This window comes from Tricharina praecox (genome assembly GCF_024521635.1).
Source record: "Tricharina praecox strain CBS 144465 chromosome Unknown BZA05scaffold_77, whole genome shotgun sequence".
Lineage (NCBI taxonomy): Eukaryota > Fungi > Ascomycota > Pezizomycetes > Pezizales > Pyronemataceae > Tricharina > Tricharina praecox.
The window spans coordinates 5,889-19,685 of NW_026250479.1; the positions used below are offsets into that span (position 1 = coordinate 5,889).

The following is a 13,797-nucleotide window of genomic DNA, read 5'->3' on the forward strand; positions in this document are numbered from 1 at the left end:
GATCAAGAAGCGACTTGTTGCTACATATTTGCTCTTCTTGATAGCCTCACCTCCGTCTTTCTCTCCGGCGTGCTTCCTCTTCTTATGTACATAGGATGTTCCGATTGGACCGGTAAGGGTAAGGGAAGCATGCTGCATGAGTGATAGAGCTGATACTGATGAAAGAGCCCAACACGTTCCGGGGATGAATGTGAATGCAATATTAGTTCCATTGGTAGTTGGATGATCGGAGTACACAGAAGCTCTGGTGGGCGGGACTTGGATTGCTTGCTCGGGTGAGCTGTATTGTATCAAGAAGAATATCGGCAAATGTTAGGTATTGAATGCCACAGCTATCACTCGGCACTTCTCGGCCGTCTGCCCAGTAAATTGTCTGACCGATAGTTGCTAGAAAAATTCTTGGGCTGTGCGTCAAAGCATCTTATGCAGCACTGTCTGCTGTAGGTATTGCGCCCTTCGACGATAGCTTTGTGCACGTACGATCACTCGGTTTATCCGATCTCGACGCCGTTGCTCAGTTTTGGCCGCAGAATCTGCGCCATGCATGAATCGATACCACGGCGAGCACTTGATCCTCTGATCATGCCATCTCACACTAAAGAAACGAGCCTCAACGGTTGATATAGCAAGCAGCAAACCGCCCAGACGATCTATAATCCCCATCCACTGCCCAGCTTCAAATGGTTTTATAAGAGTAAAGTAGAGTACATCCAGAACAGAACTCGCTCCCCCACTCTTTTAATACGGCACATTCTCGAAGCTGCTTCGTCTACGACTTCGCCCGTCTCTTTCCTTGGTTGCGTACCCGCGGCACCACTACCCACTTGTTTGGCTTGCCGACCGATCCTGTCACAGGGTTAGAGCTGTTACGGAATGGAGTGGGGGAAAATGTGGATGATGATGATGATGAGGATGGTGGTGGCTGGAAATGTCGAGGGAGGACTCACTTGTCTTGTAACCGGACTTGGTCTGTAATCTGATGGTTAGACACATTCTTTACGTGCGTGCCATGTGGCGGCTGCGAGATCGCCGCCGCCGGCAAATCGAACGGGATGGTGTTACGTACCGGAATACCCCACGGACTGACAGGGTGGCGGTTACCCTTACTCTTACCACGACCTCCTCCGTGAGGATGGTCGGAAGCGTTCATGGCCAGACCACGGACAGTGGGCCGGATGTTCAACCAACGGCTTCTACCGGCCTTACCCAACTGCCTGTGCTGCCATGTGGGATTGCTGACGACCCCGACGGTCGCGGCCGCATCCTTCTTCACCCGTCGTACCTCACCACTCTGTAGCCGGATAACCACACAGTCCGTCTTCTCGTCGCGGGCGATGACGGTAGCATAGGTACCCGCGGAGCGACAGAACACGGCATGGCCCTTGGACCCCGAGCCCACCGCGTGGATGAGCGTTCCGATCGGGATCATGTGCAGGGGCAGGCAGTTTCCTCTCCAGGCGGTCTTCGCGGCGAGCATACCGGGATCGACGACACCGCCCATGCTCGCGAGGAGATCGTTCGGAATGCCGGATCTGTAGGACTGGACGACATCACCAGCGCGCAGTCCATCAGCCGCGAGGATATAGCTCTTCTTCTGGGTGGCCTCGTTAGTGACGAGCGCGATGTGGCCGCTGCGCCCCGGGTCCCGCTCAATGCGGTCGACTCGGTGCGGGCCCGGCTCGACTCGGAAGAAGTCGACGGTGCGGATCCGCCGCTTGTGGCCTCCTCCGTGGTGTCGCACGGTGATGCGGCCAGTGTGATTACGCCCTCCCTTGCCGTGCCCCTTCTTGGCGATCGTGAGCGCCTTGAATGGCCCGCCCTTCCATAGGTGCTCGTTGATCGTGCGCACCAAATGTCGGACTCCGGGAGTGCGCGGCTTGTAGCGTTTCCTGGCAGGATGCGTCAGCCATCCATTGAACAAGTCCCATGCCTCACGCCCCCCATCGGTCCTCTCTCTCCCCCAATCCGCCCATCTGGCGTGCTCACATGGCAAAACCCCGCTCCTCACGGGCTGGCGGAGGAGTGAACGACGACGCCACCATGGCCGGCAACTCCATCGGAGCGGCGGAGCTGGAGACAGTTTCGGTAGCTAGGAATCTCGATGGTTGTGCGCGAAGGATCGACGGGGTGGCGCCGATGGGTGGCCGCGCGAAGAGCCTCGATAGAGGCCGTGCTAACATCATGGCGACTGCTGCTGCTACGGGCGTCGAAGACGGGGAAGCTGGAATCAGAGCTGTACAATACGTTCGGAGGGAAAACCCGCAGGCACGAGCCGCCCACCACGATTTTAATTGGAGGCGTGATTACCCGGTTGTCACTACGGCGGCGGCGGCGGGACAACCAACTGCGGGTCGGAATTTAGTTAGTGGGGCAATAACGAAGTGCCTAGCACAACGCCAAAATCACAGAAGGAACCCAACCCAACGACTTCAGAGCGTCGAGCGAGATGCTATGTGGTTCAAGAAGTACAGTCAGGAAGCACACAAACATGCATGTAACTCACCCCACGCCCTCTCCCTCCCTCTCCCTCCCTCCTCCATCCCCGCTGACATCATTCCCCAGGCCGTGCACTCTACAAAGCGCTGCTCACGCACAGCGTGCACCTACCCATAGAGCCACAACTAAGACGCAGCGCGACATCGCAAATCCGGCGGCAATTCCGCAAATCGCGGGCGTTACAAGGGCGTCCACAACGCAAAGCACTCGAGGCGGGGTACGAATACGAGTCACTTCTGCGGCGGGCATGCCAATCTGACGGCTCAGCGCTGACCTCGGTGACCACCGCGCTGGCCGCCCTCCTCGCCTCGCGCAAGGCGCGGGTCTTGGCTACGACCCGCCCTCCCTGGCCTGTACACACACCGCCGCAGCCGCCGAACCAGCTCACGCCGACGCGCAAGAAGAAGATGCTAGCGCTGACGCTGACGCCGCGCGAGAAGGCGGTGCGGTCGGCGGTGGTGCGGGCGCGCCCGCCGCGCATGGGATGTACCAATGGCCTGCCCGTGCTGAAGCGCCCCGGGAGGAAGATCCCCATGTGGGTGTCTAGCATCATCAACCAGAAGGTCAAGAGGAAGGTCCGGCATTGGGATGTCATGGCGCATGTCCGCGACAATGTCATGTACTACGCCGAGATGGAGGATATGTGGGATGAGCAGTTGGCGCGCGCGGGTCTGGTGCGCTGGATACCCGGCGATGATGCCACTTGGATGGATGGCGCGGAGCTGTATCGGGTCACCCATCAGGATTGGATGCATGCTTCCGAGAGGAGGTCGTATGCCATCACCGAGCGGTTCCAGTCGGTTATCGATACCGAGACGATACAGTACCACGAGAAACTGCGGACTGGACGGGTAAAGAGGAGGAACGAGAAGAAGAACCAGATCGCCAGGCAGATGGAGCAGCGACTCAAGGGGCTCGAGCAGGAGTGGAAGAGCATGAAGGACATGCATGGTATTGATACTTGAAAGAATTGAGATGGCCATCACAACGTATCACTGTAATCGAATCCCGACGTAAACAGCGGTGTACTATTGCTGTGGTCCGTGACGGTTTGCTACGCTCAAAATATTCCAAAAATGTCGATGCTGAGATGATAATACTCAGAACGATACAAAAAAGATCCAACACCTGAAACTCCAGACCGGCCTCCCCACCCGTCCGCCCCCAAATGAAGATGGAAACCGAACAAACTGCAAAAAAACACCCAACCCGAAACGAAAAAAGACCGTCAACAATATCTACTAGTATCCATGCTCAAAATTCCAAAACAGAAGAGGAGAGAAAAAAAACCGTAAAACAAATTCTACAGGTATCACCTCGATCCCCTCATCGCAACCGATGCCCCTTTGGTCTTCGCGCGATATCATGATATGGGTCTCCGCCATCTTCGTCCTCGTACCGCTCCATGCCAAGCAGCAGCAGCTTGATGTTGTTTCCGAATCCCACGGCCACACTCCGCTGCCCCAATTTTGTTACTGGCCCGGCCCGGCTGACGAGCAACCCGTCACCACGGCTGTCCGGATCCGTACTGTCGTGCAATGGATACGAAGTGACGACACCGCAAGAGTCCATAGTCCAGGCCTCCCACTCATCCTCCTCGTCGTCACACCGCAGATTCTTCTTCTCCAGCTGCTTCCGCCGCCTCAAACTGGATCCGCAGTGCGTCGGCGACTCGTAATCATCCGAGCTTTGGTCGTCCAGGGGCACCTCGCGACGACGAACACCGGCAACCATGTTCAACGAGGTGGGTTCCCAGCCTTCGACATTGTCGAGCCAATGGGTAGTCTCTATTACGCTTTCGAAACCGGTGCATTTGCGTTCTCGTCGATCGCGTTCGGCTCGGAGGCAGATGTCTCGCATTTTCCCCCGAGAAGACGTAAACGTGTGCATCATGAACATGCCTGATTCCCGTTCGCTGTATGCAATGGAGAAAGAGAGGACAGAGGGACATCCGCAGTAGAGGCACGTGCGCTGTTTTGCGTGAAACGCCCTGAGGGAGCCAGGCTTGAACTGACCGGTTTGAAAGGAGCGAATGATGCCGCCTATTGAATGTCAACATTAGAGACTAGACTTAAAGAAACGGGAGAGGAGAAAAACAAGTCAACTTACCAGAAAGGATATCCACCAGCTCAACATTGCAGGACCGGGAGCTGATCACCATTCCCAGCGACGAGAGAGGCAATATGGTGCATGGCTCACCGGGCTCCATAGAGGGCGATGTAAACGGCGGAGACATGAGGTCCAACTGCTCGGTATACCAGTCCCCTTGCGACTTTGCCGTGACAAATATGCGTCCCCTCTGACATGCAGTAACAATCCTGAGCGGCAATCTCGGAGTAAAGACTCCATGAGATGATGAAACCACAACTCCTTCACAGATTTGATGCCGGACAATCTCCTTGGTCTTGACGTAGACCTCGAACAAGCAGCCATCGCTCCGCAAAACGACAAGCCGCGGTCCGTGGTTTTGCTCATCGTTGAGATTCCGGGGCGCGAAGAAGAAGGCGCTAGGCTGATGGCCTTGCAGATCCACGTCCAGCGATCGATAGAGAGTCGACTTCTCAACTTGGTAGAACGAGACTTTCCCGCATTTGGGCGCAATCGCTAGCCACTCTCCCTTCTCATCGAGCGCAACACCGATGATCGGCCACAAGACGTGTTCCGCGCAAGTCGGCCGGATGACATCCTTCAAGCACGGTTGTTGATTCCCCTTGAGCTTCCACACAACGATCCGCCTATCCAGACCAACAGACACCAGTATGCCGCGAGGCGAGGCCGCAAGTACAGCCACATCGAGCGAATGGCCCTCGATCAGAGTTCGGCATTTCAGCAGCGATCCCTCGTTCTCCTTGGGCACTACGGCTTCCTCTGGCAGCTCCCTTGACAGGAAATGGTTCATCAGCAGAGTGACACCGGTCACCACGACGAGCAAAGTCAATCCAAAGAGGACCAGGTGTTCCTTGAGGACATCGATGTCTATGGTGCTGATGATGTTAGGCATCTTATCTGGCGTCTGAGCACGATCGGAACCTGCCAATTCGAAGAATATTGGGCTGTATGCCTTTGCTATGATTCTGAAGGCGTCGGGCATAGCCGCTCGCATGTGTTTGGCGGCTCGTATAAGCTCCATCCCTGTGTATTCATCCTGTTTGCTGAGCCATGCGGTCGGGGTCCTTGCGACGTTGAGCGGCATGTCATGGGTGACGTTACACTGAGAGAACCTGTTGGGATGTCGTAGCATGTCGATAAACATCATTAGCGATACCAATGGGTGTTGGTTGTCGAGGAAATGAATGTTCAAGGCCACCGCGAAACAAATCATCTACCGAATTGTGAGAAAAACAAAAGTCTGGACGGGGGTCTGGGATACCAAAAGCTTTACTTACAATGGCTGACCCAGCAATCCGGGTGCTCAATGGCGACCCGCCCCTAAACAAGAAATCCGCGACAGGGCTTGGATTCCGATCGGTCTTGTCGAGCCCTTGGAAGTCATTGTTGTCTTCGTTGGAGTTCAGGCTCATCAATCTATCCAGCGAGTCCTGCAGCTCCATACGCTGCACGTCGACACTCAGGACCGCAAGGAAAAAGGTATTGTGCCAAACGAAGTCCATTATCAAAGCAATACCGGCGAATGCACAAAACTCTCGGACGGCAGGTACCGAAATCACAGCGATAAGGGACAGGAAGCCAACATCAGTAGCCACAGCGACGAACGAAAGGAAGCCGACCTCTCCTAGAGCGCTGGATATCCTCTTGGTCGAAGGTTGCTCCGCCGGAGTCGCGAGTACCGCATTGATTAGACGGAACATATTCTCCAGCCCAATCACGATTACTATGAACGGAAATACCTCCCTGTGTATTCCGTCAGCGCCACGTAGCTTCCCCGGGCACCAAATCCGAGCTTACCTGGGAACATGTGAAACCGGGACTTTGAGCATCGCCAGAATTGTGAAGCTCGACATGATCGATGTGCAAATCTGAAGCGCTCCCGTCAGAGACTGGAATATTGGGGGGGATCCGCAGGACCAGCCATACCTGAGTGAGAGCTGTGATGACCAGACCGATTCGAGACTTCACAGCCCTCAACCGGCGCAAAGACACGGCCAAGTATACGGCTGCAGCCAAGTAACACCCGGATAGAGAGAGCATTTCGATTATCGAGATGGGTTGGAATCGGAACTATCATATATCAACGTCAAAGAAAGTTCACGGACACCCCCACCCCACCCTCCCCCCTCCTCCCTCTCGGGCTCAGCCTCCTACCTCATACAACGTGCTCTGGAAATCCTGTCCGTAAACCCGGTATCTTCCATGATCTTTTACTTCGCGGATAAGTTTTGCGGCTCGCCGGTCCCACTCTTCTCCGGCGGTCGAGTTGAGGTGATAGAACATGCTGATCACCAAAGCATCGGCGGCAATAAGCTTCTGGTGCGAAAAGTGTTTCCCGGCGAAGACGGAGGCCCATCGGAGCGTGATCTGAGCCGACGATCGCAGCGCAATTCCATCGTTCACGGTTTTGAGGATCCGGCGATCGTTCTCGACCGCCTCGAGCGAGCAGTTCCAGTAGAGCAGAGGCGAATGAAAGAACATGCTGGTGGGTATCCGCTCTTCGTCGTCCACGATGGGGATCCCCGTGACGAAGTCGTCGTAGTTGTAGTCGCTCTCGTATTCCCGGCGCGGCAACGCTGCACAGTCCGCATCCGGCAGCAGCGCCTGCTGGATCCTGAGTCCCTCCTTCAACACATCGTGCGTCAAGGCCTCCATGTAGGAGCCTTGGATCCATGCCTGCTTGATGCCTATATCCGGCGGCACGGAAGGGTAGAGGAACGGCGTTGCCGACGTCCAGACATGATGGGTGACGGAAGAGGGACCGGGAGCACTATTGAAGTACAGAAACAGCGACGGATAGCAGAAAATGACCGACAGAGTGACCGACAGAACGATGTAGAGAGTGGGATGCCGCGAGATATTGGCGCCATGCTTTTCGAAGAGAATCCGCAGCGGCGATGTGGCAGCAAGTCGCGGTGGCTGGGACGTGTGCCTCAGAGGAGAAATCAGAGTCCAAAACTACGGAGAAGCGCAAGCGAGTCAGCTTTCAAAGGGTTCGAGGGTGGCGATAGGGAACGAATGCTACGGAGCCCAAGGGCGACGGTTCGACGACGTTTTTCGCGTACCATATGGAACTTTTACGGTGAGTTTCGAGGCATTAGGTTTAAGTAGAGAGAGAAGGGAAAAGAAAAATGACGGGTTTGAGAGGCGTTGCAGGGGAGGTAGGTCTGTAACTACTTCGCACTGTAGAGCACGGGAAGAGGTGTAGGTAGGTAGAGTAGAGAGTTATGTATCTACGGGGGTGGATATGGACTTTTTTTTCGATTCGGGGGGTGGGAGGGGGGGTCACAAGGAAAGACAGCGACACACAGAACGATCGGCGTCGGAGGGCAGCGGCGACGGGATGGGGCCCAGAGAGGGCTGACCAGATTATGCACTCTAGAGAGCCACTTGGGGGGTTAACAAAGCTATAGGTTGGTAGGAGTATGGTATGTAGTTCGGCACTTTGGACTCGCGGACTCGAGGCCGAGCCAGTCAACCCAAGCGGAGACTTGGCCTTATGTTGGTTTTTTGGCGTTGAGGTGGCCCGGTATGTGGAAGGAGAATTTGAAGTTTCAGTGCAGTGCAGTGGCAGTTGCAATTGGAGGGGCCAAGTGTCACGGCGGAAGGACGGAGAGGGAGGGATGTAGAGTATGTTGAATTTGATCGATTAACGGAGGGAATAGTTATCACAAGGAGGACCGACCCACAGAGGGGGCGGGATGGGAGGGAGAGGAGGCGAATTGACACAGTTCTAGTTATACGGGATTCAACCTCATAGGTGGCGGCCGCCTCCTCTTCCTCCTCCTACTCTTCGAGTACGAGCAAAGGCGATACCGAGAATAGAGTACCTCCTACCAAGCGGTGGCAAGAATTCCGGCCATGCCAGCAGGCAAGCAGCAAGCAGGCAGACAAGACCAGACAGGTCAACTTGGGGCGAAGAGCGGCAAGCGATCGGTACTCTAAAATAAATTACCCGGTGCCAGCCATCCATGGCCTGGCCATCAGAAAGAAAGAAAGAGAAAAAAAGAATTCACAATTCGCGACACGAATTGTATTCTTATGTAGATACAGACGGCAGATGCCGAAGAAAAGGGAAGGGGGGAAGGGAGAAGGGGAAGGGGAAGGGGGACTTGATGACTTGTGAGACCCTGTCAGCGCATCATCACCATCATCACCCTTCCCGCATCGCAGGCATCCCAACATTATCTGTTCCCAACAACAACGACAACCATCCTTTCACGAATGTCCGTGAAGTAACCAAGTAACTCTCTTTCTCTACTGTAAGAGTGCGCACATCTGTGCATACATATCTGCAACATAAGTACATACCGGTACTCCATCGATTCTCCATCGCCGCTTCTCCGATCAGCATTTCGATAGGGATGCCGATGCTGGCCGATAGTTGGATAGTTAGCGGTCTGCAACTGCCGATACATAGCGGCGGGGCTGTCTCACAGTCCCACTGCTACGGAAATCCATACGTTGCTGATCTTCCCGACGTTACTTGGCGAACACTTTCCGCCGGAAGGAGAGAACACAAGCGGCCTGGAGACTCGAGAGATCCTCTCCGGCCTCAACGGTGAGGACGAGAAATCACATTGCACACAAACAGTGGCCCCTATCTATCCTCTCATCTGGCCAGGTAGGTTCTCGGTTCTCAATTTTCGGTTCTCAGTTTTCAGTTTTCGGTGATGGACCATGGTGTAGGTGGGTATAAAGAGGTCCGTGGCACTTTCTTTATGCACGAGCAGTGTCACGCCTGCAGCAGCAGAAGCAAGCAGCAGTAACTGACGGCCCGACACAGCTAGTTAGCTAGATATCTACATGCTGACTAGCTGGAACCCGAGACGAGACGAGGACATGGTTTCCCTTGAGCCCCCCAGGGCCCAGGGGGAGGAGGGGCAGCATCGCTTATTCGGAGCTGCGGAAGATGCAATCATGCGCTAGTACTCGGCGAGGAGCCGGTATCGGGCTGCGCGGCTTGATGGGTTGGATAGAAACGGAGGGAATGTGGGCATCGTACGCCGTCATGGTCTGGATAAGTAGTTGGGCTGGATTCAAGTATGATCGAACTGAAAGGAAGAGAGAAAAAAGCGGGTTCATGGTACGGTAGATAGGGCTGACGAAACGGAAAATATGCAGGTAGATAGTCGGTCACTCAGATTCACGAAGAACACTCAAGATTCGAGAAGATCCGGAACATCTGCGAGACAGGCATCGGAAGCGATGAGATGCCGTCTGCTCAAGCCTCAGAGTACACTACATACTGAGCCACTCCGCAGCCGGGATCAATCACACCGGGGGGAAACGCATCGTAAAGGCGCTCACAAAAGCTCCGTTTATATCTATGTAAGCAGTACGGTCCTGTGCTTAGGGCTGCCTATCTTGCTCTGCCCAAGTAGGTACGATGCGTACAAACATACAAATCATAAAAATCATACATACGAGTGCCGCTTGCGTCTCCCCTCCTCCTACGATATGTCCCATTAGCCGCCCGCTGGGCCGAGATCTAGGTATGTTTGTATCTATGTAGGGGTTTCTTCACGGGAGTGATAGTTAACAAGTAGTGCTGATGTCGACGTACTGGAGGTAGGGTTCTCCGAAGGGGTTAGCCGACAGACGGACGAAACGAGGCGGTAGTTGAGCGTGCGCCGTGCCGTGCAGTGCAGTTCAATGTATGTGAGTAAGTTGAGTACTACACTAGAGTGAGTAAGGCCCTATTCGCGCACCCATTATCTCATCCTGCTACCACATAAATTTGAAAACCATTTTTCCACTCATAATTTGAGTGTTCGCTACAACCCAATATCTCACCCATTATGTCAAGTTGGGCTGCGCCACAATAAAAAAAGGGGGGGAGTCTCCAACCTCAACCTCAACCACTACCATCACCACGATAATTCAACAATTGGAACAGCAAAAAAAAATATTGAAGAGATCGGAAAAGTGTTTACTGCTGACTCGGCAGGAAACTTGATTCCTCGGCAGGATTTGGAACTTCTGGAAGCTGAAGACTATGGAAGCGATGGGTTTTATTACAAGTGTCATCCGGGAAGCATTGCAAGAGTCAATCAACTCACACAGTTACAGTCATTGAAAGAATGACTCTAGTAAGTGGAGAAATGACTCTAGTCAACGAGCAGGAATGACTCCAGTCACCAAGTAGGAATGACTGAGTAAATCCGCGAGACTCCCAGCCATTTTTCCATTGCATTTGAGGCTGAGGACACGTATTACATGATGGTTCACTTCCGCTCGCTACTCTTACTGGCTAGCTTCTATGTAGCACCTGCAGTAGATGTGGCGTCGCAATGTCTAGTTCAGAAGTCTGTGCGCCGAATCGACATAATGCTAAAAGCATTATGTCGCGCTAAAGGCTTGGCACATCCACATAATGAGATAATGGTGTGCGCGAACAGGGCCTAAGTAAGAAATACTTACCTGGGTGGGTACTTGCGCGGGTACTCGATCTTACTTAACCGGTGCGGGCGGAGATTCGAATTCGCCGCACGGCCTTGAACCTCCGCGCGCGATGCCATGTACTCACTGTACATACGGTACCGGTACTCTGGGGTGTAATCGCATAGCCATGTATCCGCCCCGCCCCTCCCCCGGGCCCTTCCACCCATGTCCTCAAGGCCATCTACAGTAGGTAAGGCAATCATATATGGGCAATACACACATACATACTGCACCGTCTGTACAGGCCCGCAGGGACTGCCATTATAGGTATTAAACCTCTTGAGAGTATAAAGGTAGGGTTGGAACAACGGTGCCTGTTCGGTAACAATCCCAGATGCTGGTGCGCTGCTATATAACACACCTTCATACCTACCAAATCATACCTACCAAAGCACCCACTTCACCAACTTACTCTATTTGCCTACGCATCCCGGGCCCATCCTACAGCTCTCAAAGCCTTCTGCGATGGATCGTTAGATCATCATCGTCCGTTGCGTACATACTTCCTACATATCATACCTCCGGATATGTTTGTCGGCAGTACGTTTCGGTGTTTTCTGGACTGGCTGTTTGCCGTTTGCAGTGGAGCAGTGGAGCGGTTTGCAGTGAAGAGAGAAATATCTCAACCAGCCAATCAGACTTTCGCCATAACCAACTACTCGGCGAGTAATCCGTCCAGATCCCGAAACCGACCTACACTGCCTGTATATAAGTGTGGAACAATTTGCAATGTGGAGAGTAGCGTACCACCAGCTTGGGTGCCGTAAACCTAGGGATAATACCTAGGCGGTCCCGTTCTAGGACAACCTCCGAAGTCTGGATCCAGCTGGCTGGCGTGTAAAGTAACTACCGCAACCCCCCTCCCCCCACCACGTGCGCGGCAGTCCTCGTCTCCGTCCTCGTCCCCGTCCCCGGAGGCTCGAGGTTTCCAGTTGATTACACACGATACATGCTCGCCCCCGCCGCGCATAGTTGTGGTGTATTGTACATAATCATTTCCCACCTACCCATAAGGCTCTGCAACTCCCCCTCGAATCCGTGCAGATGATGTATACTCTACCATACTCTATTGAAGTGGCCATAGAGCCTGGAGGAGAGAGTCTCTAGAGAGGCACTCACTCACGCCGATTTCCTGTTTAGTTACCTACACATCCCTAGAGTGGTTATGTAGTGGGCACGGGACGCGCAGATCTCCCGCGCCCAGCTAACGAAGCGAGGAGAACGCTGAACGCCGAACCTCAGACGTTCGTCGCCAGAGGGCAGGATGAGCTGCGGCTGGGGCTTTGTTGGTCGGTGGTCTGCGCTTCCAACAGTGGGCTTGGGTTGGGCAGGTGAAGCTCTGTATCTACGGGTGTGAATACCGCCTACCTATGTGCGATTGACGGGAGGGACTGAATTGGGGGTTTCGTTCCTCTCGGGGACTCTCGCTTCGCTTACTCTAGTTATCGTGGTCAACTATCGAGTGGGAGGATGTGAACATCCTCCAGATACGGTACCTACGGTAGGCATGAGGGAAATCATCTTTGAAGCCTGAGATGATCACTACTACCATACTGCTATTCTAACACCCGGCTCCGCAATAGCAAGACCCGAGTGATAGCGACATAACGCTGGTACTTGTCGCCGCACCTTCGACCTCTCACTCAGAGCTGGTTGAGGAGCTTCAACATAACTGCACCATATTGCGTGAATATCTAAGGCCAGTTGATCCCAGATTCCTGAGTGATTCCCTTGGGTTAACCACTGGTTGCTGGTTGGAGTTTCGGTGAACAAATTGGGCATTGTACTTAACTGAGTGATGAACTTCGAAAATTCAGTCAGTCGGCAGACCTAGAATAGGCATTGTGAGGCTGCATCGTTGGGCATGTCATCGGTGGACGGCGCAACAGTCAATCGCCAACTGCCAACTGCAATTGCTAACTGCAACAGTGAATCACTCGTGACTAGCGGCGGAAGCCAAGTTCCAAGCTCCAAGCGCACTAACTAAACCCTATGCAGCGTGCGCACGGCGCACGCGGTAACTACTAGTATTTACCCTGAAGATGGCGGGGCAACTTCTAGTTCAGTGTAAGCCTAAAAAAATATCCGCCCCACCAAGGCTCAAGCACGCCTCCGCCTCGCGCCTCCCATCCCACCTCCCGCAGCACCCTACCACAGTACCACCCAATGCCCTCGGCAAACATCTGGATCGCCGCCTCCGACGGCGACATAGTGAGCGTAGGTCAATTCATCGCGGCGGACCCCACGATCGTTAACCGCAAAGACGAGAACGGCTGTGAGTTGTCACTCACCACCTCACCACCTCCCCATTCTCTCCCTCCCACATCCCCACCTCCCCACCACCCCCCACATCCCCCACCGCAAACTAACGGAGTGTAGACACGCCCCTCCACGCCGCCGCGTCCTACAACCACGTATCCCTCCTGCGGTCACTGGTGCGCAGCCACGGCGGGAACGTGAACCTTTCTGACGACGACGGGGACACGCCGCTGTTCGTCGCCGAGACTGTCGAGACCGCGCGGTGCCTCGTCGAAGAGCTCGGCGCTGATGTCGCGCATAGGAATCATGCGGGTTTGACTGTGGGTCTTCTTTCTCGAGGGGAGAGGGGGAGGGAGGGCGGCTGATAAGAGTGCGAAACAGGCGGCGGAATCGATAGAAGACGATGGCCAGCTGCCGCTGGTGGCAGCGTACCTGCGGGAGAAGATGCCTGCACCCCGCCGCGGATGGAGAGAATGGCGTCCTGTCGTC

At 54.3% G+C, this 13,797-nt stretch overlaps 4 protein-coding genes across 4 annotated transcripts; 2 read left to right on the forward strand and 2 right to left on the reverse strand.

The window, feature by feature from the left end:
* Positions 1-591: 591 nt before the first annotated feature.
* Positions 592-2,351, reverse strand: BZA05DRAFT_414051 (translation protein SH3-like domain-containing protein). Its single transcript, XM_051485236.1, has 4 exons — positions 1,987-2,351; positions 1,067-1,889; positions 948-969; positions 592-846 (listed from the first exon to the last, which is right to left on the reverse strand). Exons 1-4 carry the CDS (start codon positions 2,181-2,183, stop codon positions 770-772), a joined length of 1,119 nt encoding a protein of 372 aa, XP_051334461.1. The 5' UTR covers positions 2,184-2,351; the 3' UTR covers positions 592-769.
* BZA05DRAFT_439956 (uncharacterized protein) lies at positions 2,352-3,520 on the forward strand. The gene is made up of 2 exons (XM_051486563.1): positions 2,352-2,494; positions 2,563-3,520. Exons 1-2 carry the CDS (start codon positions 2,452-2,454, stop codon positions 3,459-3,461), a joined length of 942 nt encoding a protein of 313 aa, XP_051334462.1. The 5' UTR covers positions 2,352-2,451; the 3' UTR covers positions 3,462-3,520.
* Positions 3,521-3,822: 302 nt separating this feature from the next.
* BZA05DRAFT_345318 (sterol-sensing domain of SREBP cleavage-activation-domain-containing protein) lies at positions 3,823-7,086 on the reverse strand (the record flags this gene model as incomplete). The annotated part of the gene is made up of 6 exons (XM_051481166.1): positions 3,823-4,538; positions 4,606-5,818; positions 5,883-6,348; positions 6,403-6,473; positions 6,532-6,675; positions 6,760-7,086. The coding sequence occupies 6 exons, from the start codon at positions 7,084-7,086 to the stop codon at positions 3,823-3,825; spliced, it is 2,937 nt and encodes a 978-aa protein (XP_051334463.1).
* Positions 7,087-13,224: 6,138 nt separating this feature from the next.
* BZA05DRAFT_320688 (ankyrin repeat-containing domain protein) lies at positions 13,225-13,746 on the forward strand (the record flags this gene model as incomplete). Its single annotated transcript, XM_051480443.1, has 3 exons — positions 13,225-13,324; positions 13,429-13,628; positions 13,690-13,746. Coding segments are annotated over 3 exons (357 nt in total), but the record flags the coding sequence as incomplete, so codon positions are not given.
* Positions 13,747-13,797: the final 51 nt, after the last annotated feature.

Coding starts and splice junctions, on each gene's coding strand:
- BZA05DRAFT_414051 (XM_051485236.1), bottom strand. CDS start 2,183: ATGATGTTAGCACGGCCTCTATCGAGGCTCTTCGCGCGGCCACCCATC. Junction 1,890..1,986: donor GAGGAGCGGGGTTTTGCCAT/GTGAGCACGCCA, acceptor GCATCCTGCCAG/GAAACGCTACAAGCCGCGCA. Junction 847..947: donor CAAGTCCGGTTACAAGACAA/GTGAGTCCTCCC, acceptor ACCCTGTGACAG/GATCGGTCGGCAAGCCAAAC.
- BZA05DRAFT_439956 (XM_051486563.1), top strand. CDS start 2,452: ATGTGGTTCAAGAAGTACAGTCAGGAAGCACACAAACATGCAT. Junction 2,495..2,562: donor GGAAGCACACAAACATGCAT/GTAACTCACCCC, acceptor ATCATTCCCCAG/GCCGTGCACTCTACAAAGCG.